Source organism: Anabrus simplex, chromosome 1, assembly GCF_040414725.1.
Source record: "Anabrus simplex isolate iqAnaSimp1 chromosome 1, ASM4041472v1, whole genome shotgun sequence".
In the NCBI taxonomy this organism is placed as follows: Eukaryota; Metazoa; Arthropoda; class Insecta; order Orthoptera; family Tettigoniidae; genus Anabrus; species Anabrus simplex.
Genome location: NC_090265.1, coordinates 1,380,452,597 through 1,380,478,200, shown reverse-complemented (window position 1 = coordinate 1,380,478,200; position 25,604 = coordinate 1,380,452,597). Strand labels below are relative to the sequence as shown.

Sequence of the window (25,604 nt, the reverse complement as noted above, 5' to 3'; positions counted from 1 at the left end):
AAAATGGAAGGTCCAATAATTTAAACAATTTGATAATGACTAGCTTCAAAGTATAGGCCTACAACACACGTTTCATTTTTGGAAGTAAAATATCACTTTTAACTATTGAAATCCCATTGACCTAGTCATAATTCATAAAGTAACAGACTACAAATGCCACTCTTGAAGTTACAATTGAATCCAGGACTACAGAACTGAAGAAAAAAGATCTATGAAATTGAATACAGTCTCAGAAAGATATTTCTGTTGTTCAGGAATAAACCTATGGTAAATTTTGAATTTTTAAAGACTACTGAACAAGAAAAGCTGCTCATAATCTTGGATGACTGTAAGCTAAAACAAAAAAGTTTTCCTTTCACCGGTAAGGGAACTACTACTACTACTACTACTACTACTACTACTACTACTACTACTACTACTACTACTACTACTACTACTACTACTACTACTACTACTACTACTACTACTACTACTACTACTGTTTTCATTCCTCCCCTGAAAGGGGAGGTGGGCCTCTTGGATGGTGAAGCCGTCTCTCAGGCCGGGAGATTTGTTACGGTGAAGGAGATGCTCGTAGAAGGTTAGGGAGTTGGTGGCCATGGCCTGTACTAGGAGCTGTCCCGGCATTTGCCTTAGTGCAGGAGAATGGAAAACCACGGAAAACCATTCTCAGGACAGCCGACGGTTGGGGCCAGCCGTGAGGTCCAGCCCTGTCCCGTCTCCCGAATGCAGAGGCGTAGAGCCACACTAGAGTCTCCTCTGTTTGGTTGGCAAGTCAGAGTGCAGAGTTGTTGGACCACGGACCAGCCATGGCCACTTAAGGGCCGAGACTCACTCTGCATCCACCGACCCTGTAAGGAAATTCTGCTCCTCTGTATGTTTCAAATTTCAGAAATGATTGATAAAAAGGAGATTAAGAGAAGTACTTTGTGTCTAAATACCTTATATCTATGCTACATTTTAGCCCTATTAACATCACAAAACTGGAAATTAGAACTACCTTTAAAAAAAAAAACAGCTACCTTGATAAGAATGAATAGAATTCTGAAAATGGTTTTACTACTCACTCATAGACACTGTTTTAGATTCCTCTGGTGTGACGTAGTTATCATCAGCATTCAAGTCATGGCGTGGTACCGGAACAGGAGGTCGATTCTGGAAAAATAATTTAATTTATATGCACAGCTGCAAAATTCATACAGCATTTCATGAGGCTTACGAATAGAGTGCAATAGTCCATAATTTCAAACAAAGAAATTTGAATTATAAAAAGTGATATACCTCAATTCCAGCATTATTTGAGTTCATCAAATTGAGTCTCAAGGGCGTAGCAATGAAGTGTGATGGAGGACATATCTGATACGCAGGACGAGGTGCAGGTGGTATTTCATAGTTATGAATACCACTTCTTGAACTGTTCAGCTTGTTGAAATCACATGGTGAACAGATCTGATGGAAATAGATGAGATTTTAGAAATGTAAAGCATATGAGCATACATCAGTATTATTTGTAACAAATGATAAAAAAAATTAAATGTCTGTAAACACATCCTTGCCACAAACTCTTATATATTACAAAATAATATTGAAACCTCAGATGAAGGTTATGATATTAAATCTGATGGTTCTCATTTTAGAGCACTTTATATGTGAAGTATAAAACTTGTGCATTCTATATTACAGAATCCTTTTTATTTTTATTTTTTAGAATCTCTTTTAATCCTGCTGTTATGTTCAGGTCAATATGACCCAAAATGAATATACACGTCGTTTTTCATATTTTAAATAACTAAAACTTGGTGACTTTGTTTGAAAATGGAAGAGCAGTACATTTTTTTAAAAAGTTTTAAAATAATTTAAGTAGTTTGGGCATAAACTTTAATCATTATGTATGTAACGTTCGGTTCATTATGACCCAACACAAATATGATTACTGTAATTCAGATTTTTTTAAAAATGAAAATGTTGAACTTTTTTTTTGTTATATTTTATGGGAATTTGTGATTTTATCATTCCAACTTACTCTTAACAGTCAACTAAGCCTCCATGTGTTTACAACAATTGGTTTATTTCTTGCAATTTTTTTTTTCTTTTTCAAGAAATAGTAAAAAGCAGTTCTTAGCAATTTGAATGCTTTGTTTGTGTTCAGTTTTAATTGTGACATCATGGCGATTAGACCACTGGCTGATGATGAGTTGGCAGAATCACGAGGGTAATCCCAAAAATAAGGTCTCATATTTATTAATAAATACAGAACTCTGTTCGTGTGGCTGTTGGTCACAATATTGTGAAGAGTGTTTCCCGCTCTCACATATAAACATGCGCACGCCGCGATGAGCCACTCAGTTTTGGCTTGGCATCCGTTGAGAATGGAGTTCCAATTGAACGTTACCGCCAAGTGCATGGATATGTGGAAAAGAAAGGATTCCACCTGATTAATACAATTTATTATTTTGTATCAATCAGGTGGAATCCTTTCTTTTCCATATATGTGTAATCTATCAATACGGACATGAAGCTCACAAATAATGAAGAGCATGGATGTCAAAAATGTTCGTAAGTGATGTAGAGAGTTTGCAGCCAGTCAGACTGAAATTCACGACGAACAAAGGAGAGGGAGACCATCAATTTCCGTTGAGACAATCATGAAGGTTGAGCAAATCATGCATGAAGATTGGCTGATCACGCTGGATGATCTCTGCACTTTGGTTCCTGAGGTTTCCCAAAGCGCTGCTCACAGAATTTTAATGGAAAAGTTGAAATATCTGAAGGTGTGCGCAAGATGGGTGCCAGCACCGATGACGAGGTGAAAGATGAGGTTCACAACTTCCTGAACAGCATGGCAGCGAGCTGGTATGACATGGGCATACAAAAACTGTCACAGCGTCTACAAAATGCATCGAGCGAAATGGAGATTATGTAGAAAAATAGGTAAATGTTCAAGCTGTAAAATGATGTAAATCATTGTAGAAGTAAACAGGTCTATGTATTTATAAAAAAACCAGGGGACCTTATTTTTGGGTTCACCTTCGTAGTAAATGCCTCAGCAGATGAAGAATCTTTTTCTGAGTTCGAAGAACATATCAGTAATGCATCTGAAAGCAAGTGTTGTGATGACAGTTACGACAGTCCATAGCCTGTACAAAATAGTGTAGAGACTTTTTTTTCTAAAAATCTCCCAAAAAATAGGAATACAGAATGGCAGTTGCATCCACCAGCAAAACATGGCTGCCTACCGGCTTCGAATGTCATCAAGAGTACACCAGGAGTTTCTAGGTATGCAATTGGCAGAATATCTGATGTAAAATGTTCATTTGAAGCAGTATTTCATACAGCATTTCAAAATGAAAAATAAATAAATAGAGATGACAAATATTGAGGGACAGCAAGTTTATGGTCAATAATGGACAAATATTGATGATTCTCTTTTTCATGCATACTGAGGACTCTTATTCATTGCAGGTGTATATCAATCTCATGGGGAGTCTACAAAAAGTTTGTGGGATAAGGATAATGGGCGAAACAAATTTTGAGAAACCATGCCCTTGATACATTCTGTAAGGTATCGCGTGTCCTGCATTTTTTTACAAGAAATCTACTAGAGAGAAAAGGTGACGTATTGACAAACTTGCTGCAATTCATAGTATTCGGGAGAAGTGGGTAAAAGTCCTTCCTAAACTGTATAATCCAGGAAAAAATATTACTGCCGACAAGCAGTTATTAGCTTTTTGAGCCCCCTGTCCATTCAAGTAGTATATCCCAAGTAAACTGGCAAAATATGGGATCAAAATATGGACCCTGTATGACACCAAATCTTCATACATACTGAAAGCCCAAATTTGTACAAGAAAGGAAAGCGAAGTGGCACCAGAAATAAATCAACGAATGAGGGTAGTATCTGATCTCACTTCTGAGTTACATGGTCAGAATATCACCTGTGACAACTTTTGCTTGGTGTTCCTTTAGGTAAACTCAAAATTTTTAAGTTTTTTTTTTTTTCTTCAAAAGTTACTTTACGTCGCACCGACACAGATAGATTTTACGGTGACAATGGGATAGAAAAGAGCTAGGAGTGAGAAGGAAGCAGCCATGGTCTTAAATAGGGTTCAGCCCCAGCATTCACCTGGTGTGAAAATGGGAAGGTACGGTAAATCATCTTTCAGGGCTGCCAGCAGTGGGGTTCAAACCCACTATTTCCTGAATGGAAGCTCACAGCTGTGCACCCCTAAATGCATGGCCAACTCACCTGCGTTTTAAGAATTGTGTTCCAGAACTTTTTGTAAGGAAGCACTCTCAGTATTGGGTGTTTAAGCTCTGATGACTTGACAAGTCGTCAATTAGGAAACACCTTGAGAAAGAATGAGTTTAAAACCTGGACTTTCCAACAAATAGGTAAAGGAGTGTACGTATTCACCAACTGTCCTGAACTCAGTAGCTGGGCAAATCACAAGAATGGCCTTTTGTCATTAGAATGCTCAAACACCCTAAGGATGTCCTGCAATGTTGTAGCTGTCTGAGCAGTTCCAAGTAGATGCATTAATACAAACAGCTGCCACCATGAAGGCTGTAGCAAGGTAGAAATTCTTCCTTGTGTATTAGGCTTCTCCATGAAATGTGAAGTCCAAAGAAACACACATCATCACAAGAGTGTGGACTGCATTGGCCTCCTTCCTGCACTTGAAGAAATGGCAATTTTCAAGAAATACATTGCTTTTCACAAACTGGCTCAGAAGGAGAGTTTATAACATTGCAATCAACAAGTCAAACTCTACAGCATAGACCCAATGGTTCAGTCTGAGATGAGCATAGAGTAAGCAAATATTTTTGACCAGGTGATAATAGGACATCTGTTGTAACTTAACCAATATTACAATATCCCATTAAACAAATGGAAAGTTCACACCTTACTCTTTGGAGCCAGAGGTGGCATAACTAAGTTCATCTACAAGACAGTGACACAACTAGATCTCCCAGTCAACATCCTCAAAAACATGTTCTTAGATGTGATAAAGGAATCATTAAGCATTCTTCATCACCATATCTATTTCTAACTCTCACTCACCTTTGGAACTTCAAGATTATCTTATTTGAAACATCAACCATTGTTTACTGTATCAACCTTATGTAATACATTATTTGGTTTTCTGGATCTCTGTGGTCACCTGTAGTTCCAGGCAGATGAAAATAAAATGTATTTCTCTCATTCTTTATGATCAATCCTAATACTTAATCTAGTGGTTGAGTAAACAAGAACTTGTGTCCTTTAATTCTTTAGGTGGCACAGTTCTTTTCAGGCAAACCCCCAATGGAGGTGAGCTGCACGTATCTTTTTAACCGCATACCAGCTCTCCTATCATTCTTAAATCTCAGAGTACCAGGAATCAAACCCAGATCCCTGAGGACAGCAACTAATCACACTAACTGTTACTCCAAGGAGGTAGATTAATGCTTGAGTGTTTTGTAACTAAAAGACAAGCTGCCACATTCTGTATCATAAGGATTAATATTGCTTTTTAATAAACTGAATATTCAGTTAGAAACAAACCTTTCTATCTTCTGTATCAGAATGTGTCCCACTGTCACCAAGGCTCGTGCCACTACAGCCACTCAAGGTGCTCATGCGACCAGAGGAAGAGGAGCCTAAAATAGAATAAGGCAACATTCATCTATGATTATTCATAAAATGCTGTATAACAAAAGTAAACATAACATTTTTAATTATTTATATAAATATGCCATTTTATGATAAACAACTGTCAGGTATCACTTTTTAGCACTTGTATCTCACTGTCTGAGACATGTTAAATAATGTTTGCTCTGTATAGTCAAGGGCAGTCAACAACAAGTGAGATAGTACAAGTCTTAACAAGCACTTTTGAACTTGACAATCTTGGCTACAGTGTAGTACAATATTAAGATACTGGAAAGAGGAGGAAAAGATTATTGGGTAGGTGATGGGTAGGTCAGTTAGTGGACCATAAGATAAACAAGAAGAATTTCTACATTACTGTACGAAGAACAATTGATAAGTGCATTAAAACAGTGGTTCCCAAACATTTTCAACTGGCATCCCAATTTGTAAGCTCTGCAAATTCCATGCCCCACCCCCACCAATACCATTATTACAAATATGTTTTTCTCAGAGATATATTTAAGAATAATGTAAAATAAATGAGAGGATTTGATGATTTGTGATAGTAAAGTAACTTATTTGAACAAAAACTATGATGTGTGACTGAAACAAGAACAGGATTGGCAGGTCCACCTATTCAATACCATATGTTATACTATTATTATTGTTTATTATACATGTAGCAATGTGATGTATAATAAACAATAATACATGTAGCATTGTAATGTATAATAAACAATAATAATAGTATAACATATGGTATTGAATAGGTGCACCTGTCCATCCTGTTCAAAGTAGTCAATCATCAATACGAACCAATAAAATGAAATTAATTTCATATGATATGAAGCAAGAATGTAAATTGCAATACATAAAAATAATAATCCGTCAACAATGTGTCAGTATCAAGATACTGCTTCTAATGTAAAGCATTGGTCTCAAGAGAAGTTTATATAAGCACAGACACAGAAAGAGGGTCCGCTGGATCTAAATGTACAGTGACGAGTATTGTTAGTTTGATGCTGAGGGGTAATGATATATTTTTACAACTTGCTTTACGTCGCACCAATACAGATAGGTCTTATGGTGACAATGGGATAGGAGTGGGAAGGAAGCAGCCATGGCCTTAATAAGGTACAGCCCCAGCTTTTTCCTGGTGTGAAAATGGGAATCCACAGAAAACCATCTCCAGGGCTGCTGACAGTAGGGCTCGAACCCACTATCTCCCAGATGCAAGTTTATAGCTGTGCGCTCCTAACCACACAGCCAACTCGCCCGGTACGGGACAATGAAACTTTACTCATACAGAACTTGTCATCATAACTGGAGTATCTACGAGTGTGGGAAGCAATTAGATAGCATTGTTTCCTGTAAACAGCCTTAAATATCAGCGAGGTGGAAGGTGGCAGGCAGAATAATAGGTGTGTTATGAGTGTTTGTTTTTTGAAGCGCCACATCCCAGTGGGTAGAGACTCAGATTTAGAGTGGGAAGGTGGCTGGTTCAAATCTGCTTGGGATGGTGTTTCTTCACTCTGCTGACAGCAATAGCAGGCAAGCCAATCAGATTGCCCCAACTACACTTATTATATACAGGTAGGTCATTCTACCAGCAACTATGCCACAACTATGAGGCAGGGTTACAATCCTAGTGAATGGTTAAGAAACAAAAGCTCACTGATAAACAGAGGGTGCACCGCCTTATGTTTGCCAAGGACAACCTGCTATGTGATTGGTGAAATGTCATATTCTCTAAAGTCTTCCTTGGCGAGCCATGGGCTGGTATGCGTGTTTCACCCTTTTGGTACCCAATTAAATCCAGCATACGTAGCCAATCATCAGCGCTCTGGCTGGCTGTCTGTTGCATGCTGAGGATGGATGAGCTCTATCTGAATAGGAATGTTGCACTGAATCAAGCAATGTTTCATCACTGGGCAGTAAGAGCACATTTTAGAGAATATTATGATCCCTTCTGTGTAAGTGCTTCATCTCACTGGTGTTATACAATTTCAGCAGCACTCGTCTCCGATCCACACATCTCGATTAGTTCAGGAATGGTTCACAAGAGAAGGTCAGGTCAAGCTTATCAACTGGCCACCTTGTGGGGCAGACATTAATCCCATCAAGAAAAAAGTAATAGTGAAGACCTAGTCCAAACCTACACGCTCTCTGGAATGTTGTCACTGTGGCCTGGGGTGAGGAATTCTGATTGCTTTGGAATCCAGAGAACAAACTCTCATTTAAATTTAGAGGAATTTTGAATATAATGTGCACTGTTCAACCAATGGGCAGAAAAACAGTGGCTATTCTTGTCCACAAACGCAGTCAACCAGGAAGACATCTGACTGTGCATGCATGCCTACCCCCTTCCACCTTCCCTATCGTGCCTGCTGTTCAGTGCTCTCACGGTTCAGGCGGCTTTGAAGTACTGGTGAACGCTTTGGCCATTCAGAATGTTACATTTTTCTTTAATAACTTAAAAATATATGGCAATATTTTTTTTTTGCTTTTAAAGACACTGCAAATCTACAGGCCAAGAGCTTTCATCAGAATGCTTTACAATGTCAATCGGTTCAGCAGTTCTCTCAAACTTGCGGTCACAAAAATCAGCCTAGTGTTTTAAATGTATAGAAGATGTGGCTACTGGAACGACATGTTATGTCCCAAGGCAAGAGACATAGCAAGCCATATCAGGTGACTGTATATGGACAGCGATATAAAATGTAACTCAGCAAGACTATGTTGCACCGAGCTCGATAGCTACAGTCGCTTAAGTGCGGCTAGTATCCAGTATTCTGGAGATAGTGGATCCGAACCCCACTGTCAGCGGCCCTGAAGACTGTTTTCCATGGTTTCCCATTTTCACACCAAGCAAATGCTGGGGCTGTACCTTAATTAAGGCCACTTCCTTCTCACTCCTAGCCCTTTCCTGTCCCATCGTCGCCATAAGACCTATCTGTGTCAGTGCGTCGTAAATCAACTTGCAAAAAAAAAAAAAAACAACTATGTTGCATGTCCTATCCTCCAACTTTTATATGTCGCAGGCTACTATAACTTTCAGGAGACACTAACTTTCTGTGATGGTATAATTCAGGACAACATCAGTCTTCCAAACATGCGAGCTGATCATCCATGCTGTAGAACAGTATTCTGCTGCTAAATAAACTAGCCCAATAGCTGAAGTGTGGAAGCATAGAAGAAGAGGCTCTCCATGTAGAGCCAGCAAGTTTGTGAAGAATTTTGTTCCTTGTTCTCAATTTGGCAGTACGGTCAGTTACATGTTTACACAAAATTTGATCGAGAGGAATTTGGGATAAGTGATGTGATGATGATAATGATGATGAAGAAGATGATGATGATGATGATGAGGAGGAGGAGGAGGAGGAGGAGATAGGGAGAGAATGAAACCCAGTATCGGCTCATAGCCTACCTGTGTTGAATAACATCAATAGTTCTGGTCAAGGCTTAACACCCCCATCCAGTGGACAAATCACCATCAACAGTCATTGACCTCACTCCATAGGAACATTGAGAGAGGTTTGGAATTAAATCCAAGGTTTTGGCAAGCAATTAGTGATTAGAAATTGTATACCACCTCCTCCGCTACCCTGCTGGCCTGCATTGATGAAGGTGAGAATCTTTCCCACGAATGAGACTCGAACCAGCTCACCACGGTGTCAGAGCACCTTAATGAAAGTGGCCACCAGGTAGGCAGTAACAGTAGTAACTGACGGAGTTGTATTTTTGAAAATAAGTTTATAGATCTCCTAAGTGTATCATTAAGGTCAACTTTTTCACCCCTCCAAGATTATACTTGATTTTAATAAATAAAGAAAGAAAATTACATAAGCTACTTACTTGAGATGCTGTGAAGGCTCAAACTGCTCACAGGTCTCTGGCACAATGGCGATGTAACACCTTCTCCATTTGCAACTTTGGTCAGATCGGCAGTGTTTGGAGAAGAAATCTCATTTGAACTTGGTTTGCATTCTGTAAATAATAACAAGTAACTTATTTTGAAAACAGCATAAACATAAAATTATGAAAATGTCACAAAAAGTGGATCTTCAAAGATACAAAGAGCACTCCATTTTGCAAAATAACATCAGACACTTACACAATGTGTGCTTAATTCAACTACATTTGGAAACATTCCAAAATCAATCAATCAATCAATCAATCAATCAATCAATCAATCAATCAATCAATAGCATTGTTGTCCAGGTGGCAGATTTTAAAGTTGAAAATGTATCAAATACTGTATCTCGCTTGGTAAATTATTCCAATCCCTACTTCCTTTTCCTATAGACAAATATTTGCCCCAATTTTTCCTCTTGAATTCCAACTTTATCTTCATATTACCTCTTTTCAAATTTTAAGAACTTTGTCCAAGCTTATTCATCTACTAATATCATTCCAAATCATTTCTCCAGTCACAGCTCGGAACATAACACTCAGTCAAGCAGCTTATCTCCTTACGCCTAGGTCTTCCCAACCCAAAGTTTTCAACATTTTCTTAACACTACTCTTTTGTCAGAAATCATCCAGAATAAATCGTGCTGCTTTCCTTTGGATCTTTTTCCAGTTCTTGAATCAAGTAATCCTGGTGAGGGTCCCATACACTGGAACCATAATATAATTGGGGTCTTACCAGTGACTTATAATGCGTTCTCCTCCAGATCCTTATTACAATCACTAAATACCCTCATACACATATGAAGAGTTCTGTAACCTTTATTTACAATGGTTCTGGTATACAGTATACTTTCATATTCCTACTCATAAAAAAGTAAAATTTAATCATGAATAACTCACAGATTTCAGGGTAGGAAGCATTACCAGAAAAGATAGAGAATATTCATCAGCTGGAGAGGAAGAAGAAGCAATCCAGATTATTTGCACTTTTGTATAATTCTACATTCTACATGAGGACAGTGACCTTATCTAAGTTAAATGTGATTCCTGACAAGGTTTCCTTCCCAGTTGGATTGTTATGGCTGTATTCTACTTTTGGTTAGCCTTAAGATAAAGCACAGTTTGCAATTCAGATGACTGTCAATTTAAAATTAAGGCCAGGACTCTGTAACATCCATAATTCATGATACATCAACACTCCTAATACTTAAAAGTATAAGTGCACGTACATTTTCTATCAAGTATAAACTATGAAATTAATAATAGGTAGGACCTTTTGTTTAAACCGAAGTTTATTCATAATGATCATTATCTGGCATTGTATAGATATAAAAATTAAAATTTAGCCATTCAGTCAATCACCACTGATCTGCATTTAGGGCAGTCGCCCAGGTGGCAGATTCCCTAAATTATTTCTTAAATAATTGCAAAGAATTTGGAAATTTATTGAACATATCGCTTGGTAAATTATTCCAATCCCTAACTCCTCTTCCTATATATGAATACTTTCCCCAATTTGTCCTCTTGAATTCCAACTTTATCTTTATTGTTATCTCTCCTACGTTTAAAAACACCACTCAAACTTATATGTCTATTAATGTCATTCCATGCCATCTCCCCAATGACAGCTCAGAACATACCAATTAGTCGAGCAGCTTGTTTCCTTTTTTCCAAGTCTCCCCAGCCCACACTTTGCAACATATTTGGAATGCTACTCTTTTGATACAGATGTTGATCCCCATAGGGAACCTGAAATATTTGTCCCGAATGGGTAAATTTATAACACCAATATAGTTGGTCCGTTATTGGACATTATAAATTTTCCTGCTAACTCATTCCTTTTTGCCAGCGTTTTGCCCCAATGTGCTAATTTGAGCTCGTCAGTTCAGGTTCCCTATGGAGATCAACACCTGTATCATCTGATGGCCAGGCAGGCATTTTTTTTTTTAATGAGACAAAAAAGTCTCTCATAGTGCATTGGCACTGCCAGTAGGTCCAAGTAACCTACGCAGTGGCCTCCACTGTCAGCAGAAACTTCCAAGTTAAGAGGTTACATTTTCTTGTTTTAGTGTTCCAATTCACAACTAGAAATGATGCTTGTTGTTTTAAGGGGCCTAACATCGCAGGTCATCGGCCCCCAACTAGAAATGAGTGGTATCAAAGTGTACATACTACTGAATGCTATATTCTTCATAATGTCAATGTTACAGTTAACATGTAACAGACTTAGTCCTACTTATAACAGAGAAGTTAGCAATAAAACTACATAATCTAAAATTTCTGGTGTTACTAACAATGAATGTAACTGTAACTCATGGTCACTGGCTAATAAAGAAAAAGTGACAGCAGATACTGTTAAAAGATTTCTTTATGAATTTGGGTGTCCTTGTGCATTTCTGTTATCCTACACTGCAACATAATATCTTCATCTAAAGCATTCATTCTATCCTCAATTGCATTAAAAGTTTCATATCCTAGCCACATTCAGTATATGTAAAATAACAGCATGACACATTAGCCTACAATATAACTATTAAAATATATGAACAACAAACCTTTTGGTTTGCCTTTGAAGAAATTTCTTATTCGATCAAAAGGAGTAGGTCGTTTCATTTCATCTTTTATACATTGCTGCAATCGCTCATATTCTTCCCTCATTTGGTTCAGTTGTTCCTGTAACAGAATAGGGGTTTACATCATGCTTGAATGGTTATGAGTCTTCCTTAAACTGAAATAAATACATCAATCAATTCATCAATTATATATCAGTGATTCATAAAAATCAAAACAATAGAGAAGAACTACCTTGGGAAGAAAAATTAAGTGACCCTTATAGCTTCATAATATCATCAAATTTTCACCAAGGAAGCCTCAGTTAAAATTCTGATTAATGTACATGAGAAACCTTGTCCTCTCAAAGTATTAGCTATCATTGGTCATTATGTCATGAGGTGCATAGTAAATCACCATGTGGACAGGCTTCCAGAACATGCGAAAGAGTTTCGAACTCTTTGCAGCAATGCCAATAGAGGTTGTTGCCCTAGGATCTGCCAGGTACAGTATGCACAGCAGAGACATTGGCATTCATTCTTTACACATCAAAGTGTAGAAAATGAATGTTCTCCTGGCTGGTATGCGGAAGACTATTGTAAGAGCTACGCCTACATTTGGATACACCTCAATCATATTGATTTGGTGTAGAAGCTTGCTTATTTCATTTGAACTAACACATTTTTCATCTTTTTCATTTTTTCATCTATTAACGAAGAATCAAGATCTTTTAGTACAAATTCACAAATGTTTCTGCCCTTTCTGAAATAACAGAAGGGTTTTTGAACTTCATCTCTTCAAGAAATCCAAATGCACTGTGCAGATGGTTGTATTTTTCAGCATATTTTCTCAGCTCTGATCTCCATGCTTCGAGTATGACAAGAAATGTGTTTACGAAGAAGTCTTTGGAGCCATTCAGTGAACAGTGAATTCCCCAGGAGCAAAGGTTCCTTTACTCTTCCTTTGCATATCTGTCTTCTATTCTAATGCTATGATCAGCACATCACTTTGTGGCATTCGCCCAAGCAATTAAGTGCCACTCAAAATCACCAATTATGAATATCAAATAAATTTATATATCAACAAGACTCATAAATTATACAGGATGAACCCATCAAACACCAGCCAACATCTCGTATAAATTTCACCACTGTCAAGCTATTTTTAAAATGTTTTTAGAAAGGTACCACACAAGGTATCATGAGCAATTAAGTGCCACTCAAAATCACAAATTGTGAATATCAACACACAAATTTATAGCTGATATACTCATGCTTCGCTACGGAGGTAGTGTATATGTTGTATGCAAGATTGTATTAAATTGTATAGCTCTGAACTTTACCCTAGAAATGCGACGGGGAAGTCACCAAATGTCTTTTCTCATATAAAGACTGGGTTGGGGAATTTTCATTGTAATGGTAGGCTCGCTTGCCTACCATCAGTCACAATCAGGCTGGGGAGTTTTCATAATAATGGCAGACATTCACTCTCCACCTGCCTTTTTACATCCTCAGAAAGACTACCTTAGTAGTTTCCCAACTGAAATGAACATAGACCATTACAATGACGTCAGTAGGAATGGCACGATTAAAAGCAATGCTTTCATATGAAATGCTCGATCAAATGAAAGACCACACATTTTCTCACTTTTAACAAACAGTACTATGCTGCCGATCTAACAGTCCGAAGTTCCAGAGCTGGAATGACCAAGCTGCAGACAGCCGTGATCCGTGAACACTCATCGTCTTTTTCCGGCGCGAATGGGCGGGGTCGAATAATGGAGACTCCCAGGGCAAAAACTATGCCCTCTTACTAATCTGCTTCCTAGGAGTACCTGATGAATCGGAAAATCTCAATTCACTACACTGGCGGCGGAAAAACTATCTGATTTGGAGACAAATTTTTCTGGAATACTATAATGAACCAGTGTGTTATGTACCAGCAGTATCAGGAAATGTATGAACCAGAGGAATGGCATGCTAAAGAAGAAAGTTTTTCTAACTCCCCAGCCATCTCCTGCCAATATTCAGTCAAGCTATTATACTTGGTATGCAGCAGTAATCCCAGCTATCAGAGTTGAGTGGTGGCATAAGAGACAAAGAATATCACAATGAACCATGGTCAATGTAATGTTATTGTTGTCAATGTTATGCATTTTCGATATTGTAGGCTTTCACATTTAGTTTTATTCCAACTATGAAATACCACTCTTATCATAGTCAGTACAGTAAAACTGAATAACATATATATGATCGGAAATTGAATTCTCTATAACTTTTGTTATGTAGTACTTTTCAATAGGACCAATAACATAAACATTTAAAAATTAAATTTTAAATTAACTTAATTTAAATTAAATTTTAGGTGCCCTCCCCTAAACTACAATTTCATCCAGGATGAATAAAATTGTTTATAGATTTGACTGTAGTTTCTTATTCTCCGACTCTATATACCGATTTTCATTAAATTCTGTTTACTCATTTTCTCGTGGTTCGGCGTTGAAATGGACTTAGCAACAAAAAATACAAATTCATGAATATCTGTGTTATCAGAGTCAGTATGCTAAAAATGTATCAGACATAAATGATCGGAAATTTATTTCTATATAAGTTTAGTTATGTAGTGTTTATCGATAGGACCACTAATAATATAAATATTTGAGAATTACATTTCAGGCCTTCCCCTAAACTACCATTTCACTCAGCGTGAATAAAATGATTTATAGCCTAGATTGTAGTGGCTCATCCCCCGACTTTACATACAGATTTTCATTAAATTCTGTACATCGTAGTTTATCAAACATTCCTATGACAAGGGGTAGAAGTACATAGGAGGTCTCTCACTTTTGGCTCCATTGCGACACAGGATAGTAACTCTATCTTTGTACGCCATAGCACAAATGCCAACCCTTGCCACATCATAATGTATTCTAAGACTCATTAATGTATATATATAACTGTTAGCACTGATTGTAAGACGTGATATCACACGAGAAGGAACATATCAGGGCCTTCATACTTTAATCCTAAAGAAACCATTATTGAATAAACATCCCAATTATAATGGGCATTACTATAAAGAAAATTATTACAAATGCGTGGGCAGTGACAATTACGTTATAAATTTGGTCATCACCAATCAAATAACTTGGTTGTCCCAATTCTGCAGTTTAAACCTTTCAAATACCATGGAAAGAACTATTTCTGAAATGTACCCAACAAGGTGCATTTATATTATTCAAATAATGCACTTGGATAAAATCACTGACAAACATAACCTCATGCGACGAAAGAAAAAAAACATGATTCAAAGATGACGACAAATCATGCTGGCTCCCCTGTGCAAGTGCTTTATTTTTTGGATTACTGTACTGTTTGCATTTTTAGATGCCTTGTACTTGCACGGAAAGTAATCGATGCCCTTACAACTTCGTGGCGTATCGAAATTTCCTATGATGAGGGGAGGAAGTCTTTCACTTCCGTCTGCATTGCAACATAGTACAGTGACCCCATCTCCTTTAAAGAAACGTCAGTTTGGGCTAGTAATAAAAAACAATGCAGTTTCATTGGCATTGACAATATTGTTTGGTACGTACAAATTGATTATAATTATAAGCCACACTTTTTTGCCAACTGTTGGCATCGCCAGTATTCGCAGATTCTGCTTCTCTACACACTGCTTCTTACATGATATTGTGACGTCCCTTAAAACGCTGAATACAAAAGAATGACAATTTCACTCGAACTTAGCAACTTTGAAACACACTGTCGACACACCAAAGTGAAAGTGAAAGTGCACATTCCGGAAGACGCATTCTATCATGGCACAGAGAAATTTTGAATTTAAATTACTCTGTAAAATACTTTTTTTAAATGTAAACAGTTTTAAATTAAAAGTCTGAATTGTTTTCTGTTTAAATATGACAAATGGGGGGCAGTTTTCTTCCATATGCAATTACACAAAGCATAAATGTACTCCCAACAACGAAAACTAGGTGAGCATGTTGACAACCTTGACTCAAATAAAACCCGTACCCCAATTTCGTGCCTCAATTTTTTAAAAAAATATGCGGGGATTATTCGCATAAATACGGTACGGTAGTTGTTTAGTGAATAATTCTTCAGATAAAGATCTCTCAGTTAGGTTAAATTAAGTACAATAAAGTTACCAATTCTCTAGAAGAAAAGAGACTACTAACCTGTTTCTCCTTGTAGGACTGCTGAACATCATTTCGAGTCTTCCAGTTCTCAACGAGTTTCTCTATTTCTGAAATAGTAAATATGTTGTTCTTGAAGTCGCTTATTATTTCCAATAATTCATCTTGAACTCCATTATTCAGCTGTTCATGAGATTTCTTCACACCAGCACCTGTAAATGGAATTCATGTAGTAACTAACAAAAATCTATGGAGTGAAAGTAACAGAAAGATCAGAACAATCATTAAATGTCAATTTTCATGGTGAAAGTTGATCCTGAAGTCATGACCTTGTGGATGAAACTTGGCATTCACAATCAGGGGAATACACAGAAGCCAAAATGATGATGATGCTGATGCTTGTTGTTTAAAGGGGCGTAACATCTAAAGTCAATAATAATATAAGAGAATTTATTGGACTCCAACCTATTCAATACATTATAGGATGTTAACATTTTTAGTTAAACATCATTAAAATGGAGACATGTTTCGCCCTCATGTGGGGCATCATCAGTCATATCAAAGCACCTCAAAATTAAACCAGACGTCTGGTTGGAAATTATGAACATAATATGTAAGAAAGAACCAAAAATATAATAAGAATAAAAATTTAAATGATCCAATAGACAACCGAAGCCCTCTTTACGAACAATTAATATTTTCGCTCAATATTTTAAATCTGAAAGACAAAAGACTTGTTAACGTCCTCAAAACAAGCTCTCCAAACACCCCCACTAAGTCGCTCAACTCATCACGCCCCTATTCTCCCTCCAATACACTCAACTCCTCCCCAAGCGCCAATCACATACCCACAGCCCCGCCTTCTCAAATCCACTCCCCTCCTCTAAGACGTCACACGTACAACACGAGGAGTAGGACATTAGCGACAGCCAGTGCTCCACAAACCTCCTAACAATTAGGTAACAGCTCAACAGCTTTCAAGGTAAAATTTTTAACTTTCACATTTTTCATTTCTCAATGATTTCCCCTTTTCTTCTCTTTTTCCGTCATTTCACTTAACTAATTAAGACAAATCCTCCATTTTCAGATTTCCCTCACATGTAGGACAGCTCAAACACCGATTGCACTGCACAACATTTTCGACCGTTGCCCATTCAACCAACAACTGACTTTCCCACATTTCAACAACAATATATACACAAACCTTTAGTCAACTAGGAAGAACCTAATGAGGTTTTTAACTATCTTCATTTGAAGCCGGTGTTGTTTTAACTCTGTCTTAGCACAGCCTCAGTTTATAATCAACAAAAAGCTGTTCACTTGCACTGTGCACTCCATTCAAATAGAATGTGACCAACGGAGTTGACTACCTCATGAATCCCAGGGCGAATTATTTTGGTTGGAGCCAAATTACAAATAGACAAATTGGAATGTTTTACCTCATCAATTTTAACAATTATAAATAAGTGTACAGTAATTATAAATTGTGTTTTATTTGGCCAACTTTTGTATATACTACGTAGAACTACCATCGAACTCAATATCATATGGACTTTGATTACTTCCATTTTTATACTGTGTATATGATGGCCTCATTTTAATATTAAGAAACCACTAACATATTTTACTATGTGTAACTAGTCTATTGTTATTTCGTTTTGGATAGGACTTTGTACGTGTTTTTAATGTATTCTTTCTTACATATTATGTTCATAATTTCCAACCAGACGTCTGGTTTAATTTTGAGGTGCTTTGATATGACTGATGATGCCCCACATGAGGGCGAAACATGTCTCCATTTTAATGATGTTTAACTAAAAATGTTAACATCCTGTAATGTATTGAATAGGTTGGAGTTCAATAAATTCTCTTATATTATTATTGAGATTCTTTCAATACGGAAAATAAAATGATTTTCATTACTTGTAACATCTAAAGTCATCGGCCCAAAAGCCAATATGCTCTTGCTCTGTCAGTGACACTATACAGGAACACACTAAGGTATTAAAGTAACCCTATGTGCCAGGTTCCTTGATCATGTACCGGTATGGGGCTAGATATTTGACTGAGTAGCCTACCATCCTCTCCAAAGATGCTAAAATACCAGTAATAATTGTTCTGTCAAACAAAGCCCAGGTTTTACTTCCATACACAACTATGGGCTTGATTATTGTCTTATACTATAAATCCTTACACTTACTTTTCATGAATATATTGTAGGTTTGCAAGCAAAACACATAAATTAGCTTTTGAGATTTTTACATTTTCACACTGCTCTACAGTACTATTCTGGTCTATTAAAAACTCACTGTGTACATTTCTCTTATTATAATGGCATATATTGGCAATGAAGGGCTGAAAACTTTCAAACCTCTTCTACCTCAGAAGTAAGATTTTTGACTTTTTGCTTGTAAAGCACTTTATCTTAATCCCAGTGCAGCAGTTAGAACTTTTTTTTTTTAATTTTAGGTGGTACTATTAAAATCATTTAACATTATGTCAAAGCAGGCTCCAGATGGACTGATACTACACTTCCTTTGTGGAATTTTATTACACTCAGGTCAACTAGCCAACGAGCCAACATTTTCAGACTAAAAATTGCCACCATAAAAATTTAAAATGGCTGAACTGGTTTATTAACAATGATGAAATGTCTTATTTTAGTGGCTAAATGAACTTTTGAATACAGCTAAACAATATATTTTCAATTCAGAGTTAAAGAAACTCTGTGGCTATATACCTAATTCTTCAGAAGGATTTGGTTTAGCCACGAGTTGTTGCATTGGCAACAGTCGTAAGTTCATTCTTCCTCTAGCAGTATGACAGCACAGTACCTCTGTGAGTTTTGAAACAAGTGAATCACTGCAGCAGAATTCTTGAGGTGCCACACCTTAAGTTTAGTATGAATAAGTCAATTAGAAGAAAATGAAATTAAGTATAGTCTGCGCACCTTTTAGTGATATTTCTTTGTACGGTGATGAGTAGTAAGGAGGGAACTCTCCCGGTTCTGGTAATACTGCCAACTGAATGGAAATGAAATCTGAATTGAATCGATAATGATCGTTCGATATGAATTTTCTAAACCTTTATTATCTTAAGCCAACAACTGTTTCGTACACACATTATATAACATTATATGACATTTCTCGATGCAAATCTTGTTCCTAGCATGAATTCTCCAGTTTGGCTTTGTTGTGTAAACATGAACAGTACTAGTACGTAAAGTGTACGCCAGATGTCACACAGCGATACATAAGCAATTCATAGTTTATGTTTCAAAGGTTGCCTATACGAATCTCGAAGATACCCGAGGTCGACCGATTCAGCACAACGGTGTCCATGTATTGCTAAAAGGTGCATGTACTGTAATTACATCACAATAACTCTGTCCAGAGTTTTCAAGAAAAGCAAAGAAAGGGCAAGTGTTTCAACAAAGGGAATAAAATCCAATTAAAATAGTAATTATAATAACTCTAACCTAATTATAAAGGTTTCAAATAGCTAATAAATCAATTTTTAATAAAGATAGAAGGGGTATTTTCAATTCTATAATTTTTGCTGGTACACTGTGTGTAATTATTTATGTCAGTACCTCAACTACAGCATTACCAAGAGCCCAGAAGCAGCCATCACCCTAACCAATCTCTAACATCACATCATTGTTGTTTGTGTCTGGCTCCATGGCTAAATGGTTAGCATGCTGGCCTTTGATCACAGGGGTCCCAGATTCGATTCCCAGCAGGGTCAGGAAAATTAACCATAACTGGTTAATTCCGCTGTCACAGGGACTGGGTGTATGTGTCGTATGGGTCCCAGATTCGATTCCCAGCAGGGTCAGGAAAATTAACCATAACTGGTTAATTCCGCTGTCACAGGGACTGGGTGTATGTGTCATTTTTATCTTCATTTCATCCCCATCATGACGCACAGGTTGCCTAGGGGCGTCAAATCTAAAGACCTGCACCTGGTGAGTTGAACTTATCCTCAGACACTCTCGGGTCTAAAACCCATAAGCCATTTCATTTCATTGTTGTTTGTAATTGTTGAGCCCAAATATTTTGAACATGATATGGTTTCAGACTTAGTACCATTTAGGGTCATATTGGCTACAGCTGTGCTAAAAGTTCTGACACCTCTTATAAATCTAGTTTTCTTGAAACCAAGCTCGATAGCTGCAGTCGCTTGGGTGCAGCCAGTATCCAGTATTCGGGAGATAGTAGGTTCAAACCCCACTGTCGGCAGCCCTGAAGATGGTTTTCCGTGGTTTCCCATTTTCACACCAGGCAAATGCTGGGGCTGTAGCTTAATTAAGGCCACGGACGCTTCCTTCCCATTCCTAGGCCTTTTCTGTCCCATCGTCGCCATAAGAGCTATCTGTGTCAGTGCAACGTAAAGCAAATAGCAAAAAAAAAAAAGTTTTCTTGAAGTTAATTTTTGGTCTTGCACTACTTTGACCAGAATGACTCTTGGTCAGACCAAGTAATATCAGTCTGCAAGTGAGTCTCTGCATCACTAAATACACTCAATTTCAAATTGACATTTCCATTCAAATTAAGGAAAACACTACCTGAGGCACTTATTTTACCAACATTTGATTATTGTAATGCTATTTATCAAGATATCAGTACGGAAATTCATTTAAAGCTACAACAACATGCACAAAATGCCTGCATTAGGTTTTTCTGTAACTTAAAATACATGGATCATGTGTGTACATTGTATGACAAACTGAACTGGCTGAGCCTCAAGGACAGACATAAACTTCACACTCTTAGTTTACTACACCACATGCTTAAACTAGGAACACTTTCCATCCTACTTGTATGAACAATTCCATAACCTTGCTGAATACCATGAAAAGAATACCAGAGCTCAAAATTCAACTCTTCTTGCTATTCCAAGATATAAATCGTCAGCTTTCAACTACTCCTTCACAGTTACAGCTAGCCAGGAATTGAACCTCCCTTAAGGAGGTCAGGGGAATATCAGAAGTGAAGAGTTTCTAACAGGCCTGTTCTCAGAAAGGCAACAGGTATCATCATCATCATCATCATCATCATCATTGTCATCATCATCATCTTCTTTTTCTTCTTCTTTATCTTCTTCATCATCTTCTTCCACTGTGACTACTCTTCAACTCGAAAAACATATCCTCCACTCCATGCTTTACGTTGTTCATACTAATTTATTAATCTATCGTGGAACTGATTTTTTTTTTTCTAGAATTGAATGAATAAGGCTATTAGGATTGTAGGATCATGATCATGATCATAATCATCATCAATTAGGCAATTATTTTTATTATCTTATTTTATCATCACCACCACCACCTAGCTTAATATCACTGATAGTGACGTAATATTAATATCTTGCTATTGTGTATATTGCTACAAATTTTTAAAGATGTGTAAATGGTGGTGAAGTGTAAGACAAGGACAAATATCTCTAACTTTGCCATATTAAAATAAATCATTTATCTATCTACTGTATCTATCTATGTACTTGTTCCTACTTGCTCCTGTCCTAGAGGTACTCAAAATCTCCATTCTAGAAATATATTTTAATCACACTAAATATCATCATAATACCAACTAACATCAAAATATGACATACTTACTAGCATTGCTTCGTATTCAAATGTCCTAATTTGTAATACGTTCATAGCTTTCAGAAGGATGTAGAGTGAAACTTAGGCTAACAATGGGAAGGAAGTGTTTCTCTGTTGGATAGTAATGACAATAACTGGTATCATTGTGTTATATTTGACAACAGAGCACACACGGTTAATGTAGACTATAGAAACAGAGCACACATGGTTAATGTAGGCTATGGAAACATTACTATTACTATGGTTTATGGAACTAATGTCTTTCTTTCCAGAAGCCCATAGAGAAAGCAAGATACTGTGGAGGATTTTTGGACCAACGTTCAAGGAGGGCCACTGGAGGTCCAACCATAACTGGGAAATCAGAGAACTGTTTAAAGATCCTATTACTGTGATAAAAGTTAAGAGCAGAAGATTGAGAGAATACAAAGATCAAAGAAAGTGTGGTGTGGTACTGAACCCATAATTCTACGATGAGAAATTTATTTTTATTTTTCTCAATATTTATTTCAAATAACAAGCTACTTTTATTTTTGAGAGCAGCCATGTTGCACTTCCAGAGCCACGCTGTCGCGTGGGAACGAACTCACCCGCGGCAAGCTCGTGAAATACCATGACACCTCGGTGGACTTCGAGTACCCAACAATTCTTCAAATTCACGGAATTCTGCGTAACGAGAGATTTTGGCAACACAGTAAATACAGAAATAAATAATCTAAATTATTCTTAAACCCTACGTGAAGACAAAGCCCCCAGGTTAAATATAAATGCAGTTAAGCCTAAGTACAAATCAGCGTCAGATCAGTGGACTAGCTCCACGTGCCAAGGTCAATGGATTAAGAAAACCCGCGAAACGCCTGGGCAGAAATAATTTATTTCACCTGTTGCGAGTGTGGTAAAATTATGAGATTAACATCTAAATAAATCGCAAGTCTGTCCGGAATTCTGGAAGAAGTTTCATGAAAATCGGTCTATTGGACGCGAAATTAGCAGATTACATAATCAAGCTTAGTGGTGTGAATAGCGTCACCTCCCAAGACTATAAAAGAAACCCCCCTCTGCATATTTCTCAGTGTCGGTCTGGTTTCTGAAGCAGCGGAAGCTTACGCCCGTCATCAGTAGAAAATTGTATAAGATTGATCTACAAATAACTTAGTACATGTTCATGGCTGTGGTCCACATCTACTGTTAGAAAGGGAAGGTGATTGAAAATTTTCTGAACTTTCGCCGATAAAACTGTGAAAGCATAGGCGTCTGTTGAAAAATATAGCTGATTTTATTGTATCACCTCGTGTGTGTTGGAAAGTGTTAAGGGAGTTGGGAAGCTAGTCAGAGTAGTTCTGATTTCGTTATCTGTTGAACACCTGTTGTATTAGGGTGAAAGAAAGCTGAATCTGGGGAGAAGTGAGACAGTCGCAGTCGACTGCAGAACGAAGGAGGTTTGTTGTACAAAATCATAACGAAGAAAGTGCGTGATTTGTGTTGTCATTTAATAACGTGTGAAAAGGCAGTATTTATAAGATAGATATGTTTAAGAAGATGATGTTCCTTGTACCAATGTGCGGCTAAGCACGAGGTCAGCTGGCAAAATGTAGCCAGAATACTGAAGGCGACATCAATGCAGGTCTGTCTATATTTTGTATTATGTTGTAGTTAGACTTTTTTGTTTGTCCCAACCAATTTTTCAAGGTGAGTGTCGGGTTGATATTTGTAATTATCTGGCGAAAAGTGTTATAATTTTGGTCAGCATGTGAAATCTTTAGTTTTGTAAAACTTCACGTCAAGAAACTGTAAAATGCGACGTTTAAATCTGGTGTTAATGTTCTATGAGATATTGTCCAAAGTGAGGAAAATTAGGAAAGTGATGATGGTAAAGTAGTCGTGGCGAATGTCTTAATTTCAAATGTCTTTTGAATTCGGAAATTTTTGTCAAAATTAATAATAATAATAATAATAATAATAATAATAATAATAATAATAATAATAATAATAATAATAATAATAATAACAATAATAATAATAATAATAATGTCTACCGCGGGATAAAATTTTCCTATGTTAAAAGTGCATTTAACAAGTATGTTTCGCAAGGATTGCAGGCATTTAGAAAAATTCCAGTGAAATTCGATAGAGTTATGTTTTATTCATGGGAAGTAAAATTTTGTGACATCGTGTATGTCGATGATACCGAAAATCGCGGTGTGTTTCTTGTATTCTCGAGGTCCGAAAGTTGTAGTAACAGTAAAATAAAGAGGTGTATTTTATAATGTTATTGTTTTTCATAAGAGGATTGAAATTTGAAAAGGGTCTTGAAATATAAGAAAATGGATTGAGAGCGAAGAATTTATATATGTGGAGATGAGAGTGGTAGGAATATTTGAAGGTGAAAGGGAGCCTGGATTTTAAATAATACCGCCGGGATAAGGCGAGGAGAATGAGTTTTGAGACAGGCTGTTTGCCGAGGAAGGATTTGTGAGACAGGCTGTATTGTGGCAGGCTGTAGTGTATTCCGCTAATAATCCAAAAATTGAGACGACCACTGTGTGATGCACGGTAGAGTTCTAGTAAGATCCCAAGTGAAAAACGATTCTAGTAAAGATTAAAATTCTTGGTAGTAAAAGTCAAGCGACCAGTTACGTAAAGTCAGTATGAATATTAGATAATGTGACCTCAAGGATAAAAGAACATTTAGAATACACGGTTGGTGTTGTGTGACCGTGTAAATGTATTGAATTTCATTTCACTGGATAGTCATGGATATAAATATTTGGAAATGACGGTAGGCGATTTGAGGGTTTCCAATGCAATGGTGGTGATTATTATTTTGGACAACATTCACTAAATGGTAGACGTGTGTTGGGAATTATTATTTCTTCCCTAAAACTTCATTGCGCATGCTGAAATCATGTTTGAGTTGGGGGATTGTTCGTCACGTAATATTTATTTTTCAAGTTCACGTTGTTTTGTAACAAGATAGACTTACTGCATTTTCCGACTCGCATTCGTTTAATAGTAAGAGACGTTCCGTTGTGTGTTATTAGTCTGACCAGGTTTATAACTGAAATGTCAGGGTTTGTTTGAAATTGCTGGTTCGCCCGATATGCCAGGGGAAACGTATACGACCCAATGTCCGCCAGACAATAGAATTAGGACGTCACATGTTATCCTAGGAGTATACTGATGATGAGACGTTCTAGTTCACGCTCGACGATAGAATTAGGAGGGTACGTGTACATAGAGATTAGTGTTAGGGTGTACAGACTTTAAATAAGCCAGACGATAGGTCTGGGATGTCAGCTGTACATACTCAAGTCTCAGATTAGATGATTTTTTTGAAGTGACCTGGGCGAAGGTAGCATCTACAGTGAAATACGAAATATGAAGAGGGTTAGATCGGTAATAATGAGGCCAACTAGTACGCAGCTCCCAACAGCTGGAAGGTGCTCCCTAAGATATGGGACCGTTATCGGCAAATGAGGGTTGCTCAATATTGGGTATTGACCTTACGGTGATTGAATATTTTACTGTAATTCTCCATGCGTGTTGAGTTCAAATAACTTCGATATTTTATTTTATTTTACGGACTTAATTGTTTTGTTGTTCTGACGTCCGTTTTGCTTTGATAGTGTGCATATTGACACTCAATGTATTAGTGTGAGACTTGAGTTGCGAATGTGGTTTCGATTCGTCAGCCAGTAATATTATTTTATTTTCAATCTTTGTCGTTCTTTCATTTATATACGTAGTTG

The 25,604-nt window shown here is 37.1% G+C and overlaps 1 protein-coding gene across 7 annotated transcripts in view; it reads right to left on the bottom strand.

Moving 5' to 3' along the window:
• The window catches only part of LOC136858356 (uncharacterized), a 562,168-nt gene that overhangs the window by 11,648 nt on the left and 524,916 nt on the right, over positions 1–25,604 (bottom strand). For all 7 annotated transcript variants that reach the window (XM_068225512.1, XM_068225514.1, XM_068225513.1 and 4 more), the window contains 6 exons: positions 16,293–16,462; positions 12,100–12,217; positions 9,488–9,619; positions 5,546–5,640; positions 1,282–1,449; positions 1,068–1,155 (listed from right to left, as the gene is read on the bottom strand). In XM_068225512.1, coding sequence (XP_068081613.1) covers positions 1,068–1,155; positions 1,282–1,449; positions 5,546–5,640; positions 9,488–9,619; positions 12,100–12,217; positions 16,293–16,462 — 771 coding nt within the window. The remainder of the gene's footprint in view (positions 1–1,067; positions 1,156–1,281; positions 1,450–5,545; positions 5,641–9,487; positions 9,620–12,099; positions 12,218–16,292; positions 16,463–25,604) is intronic.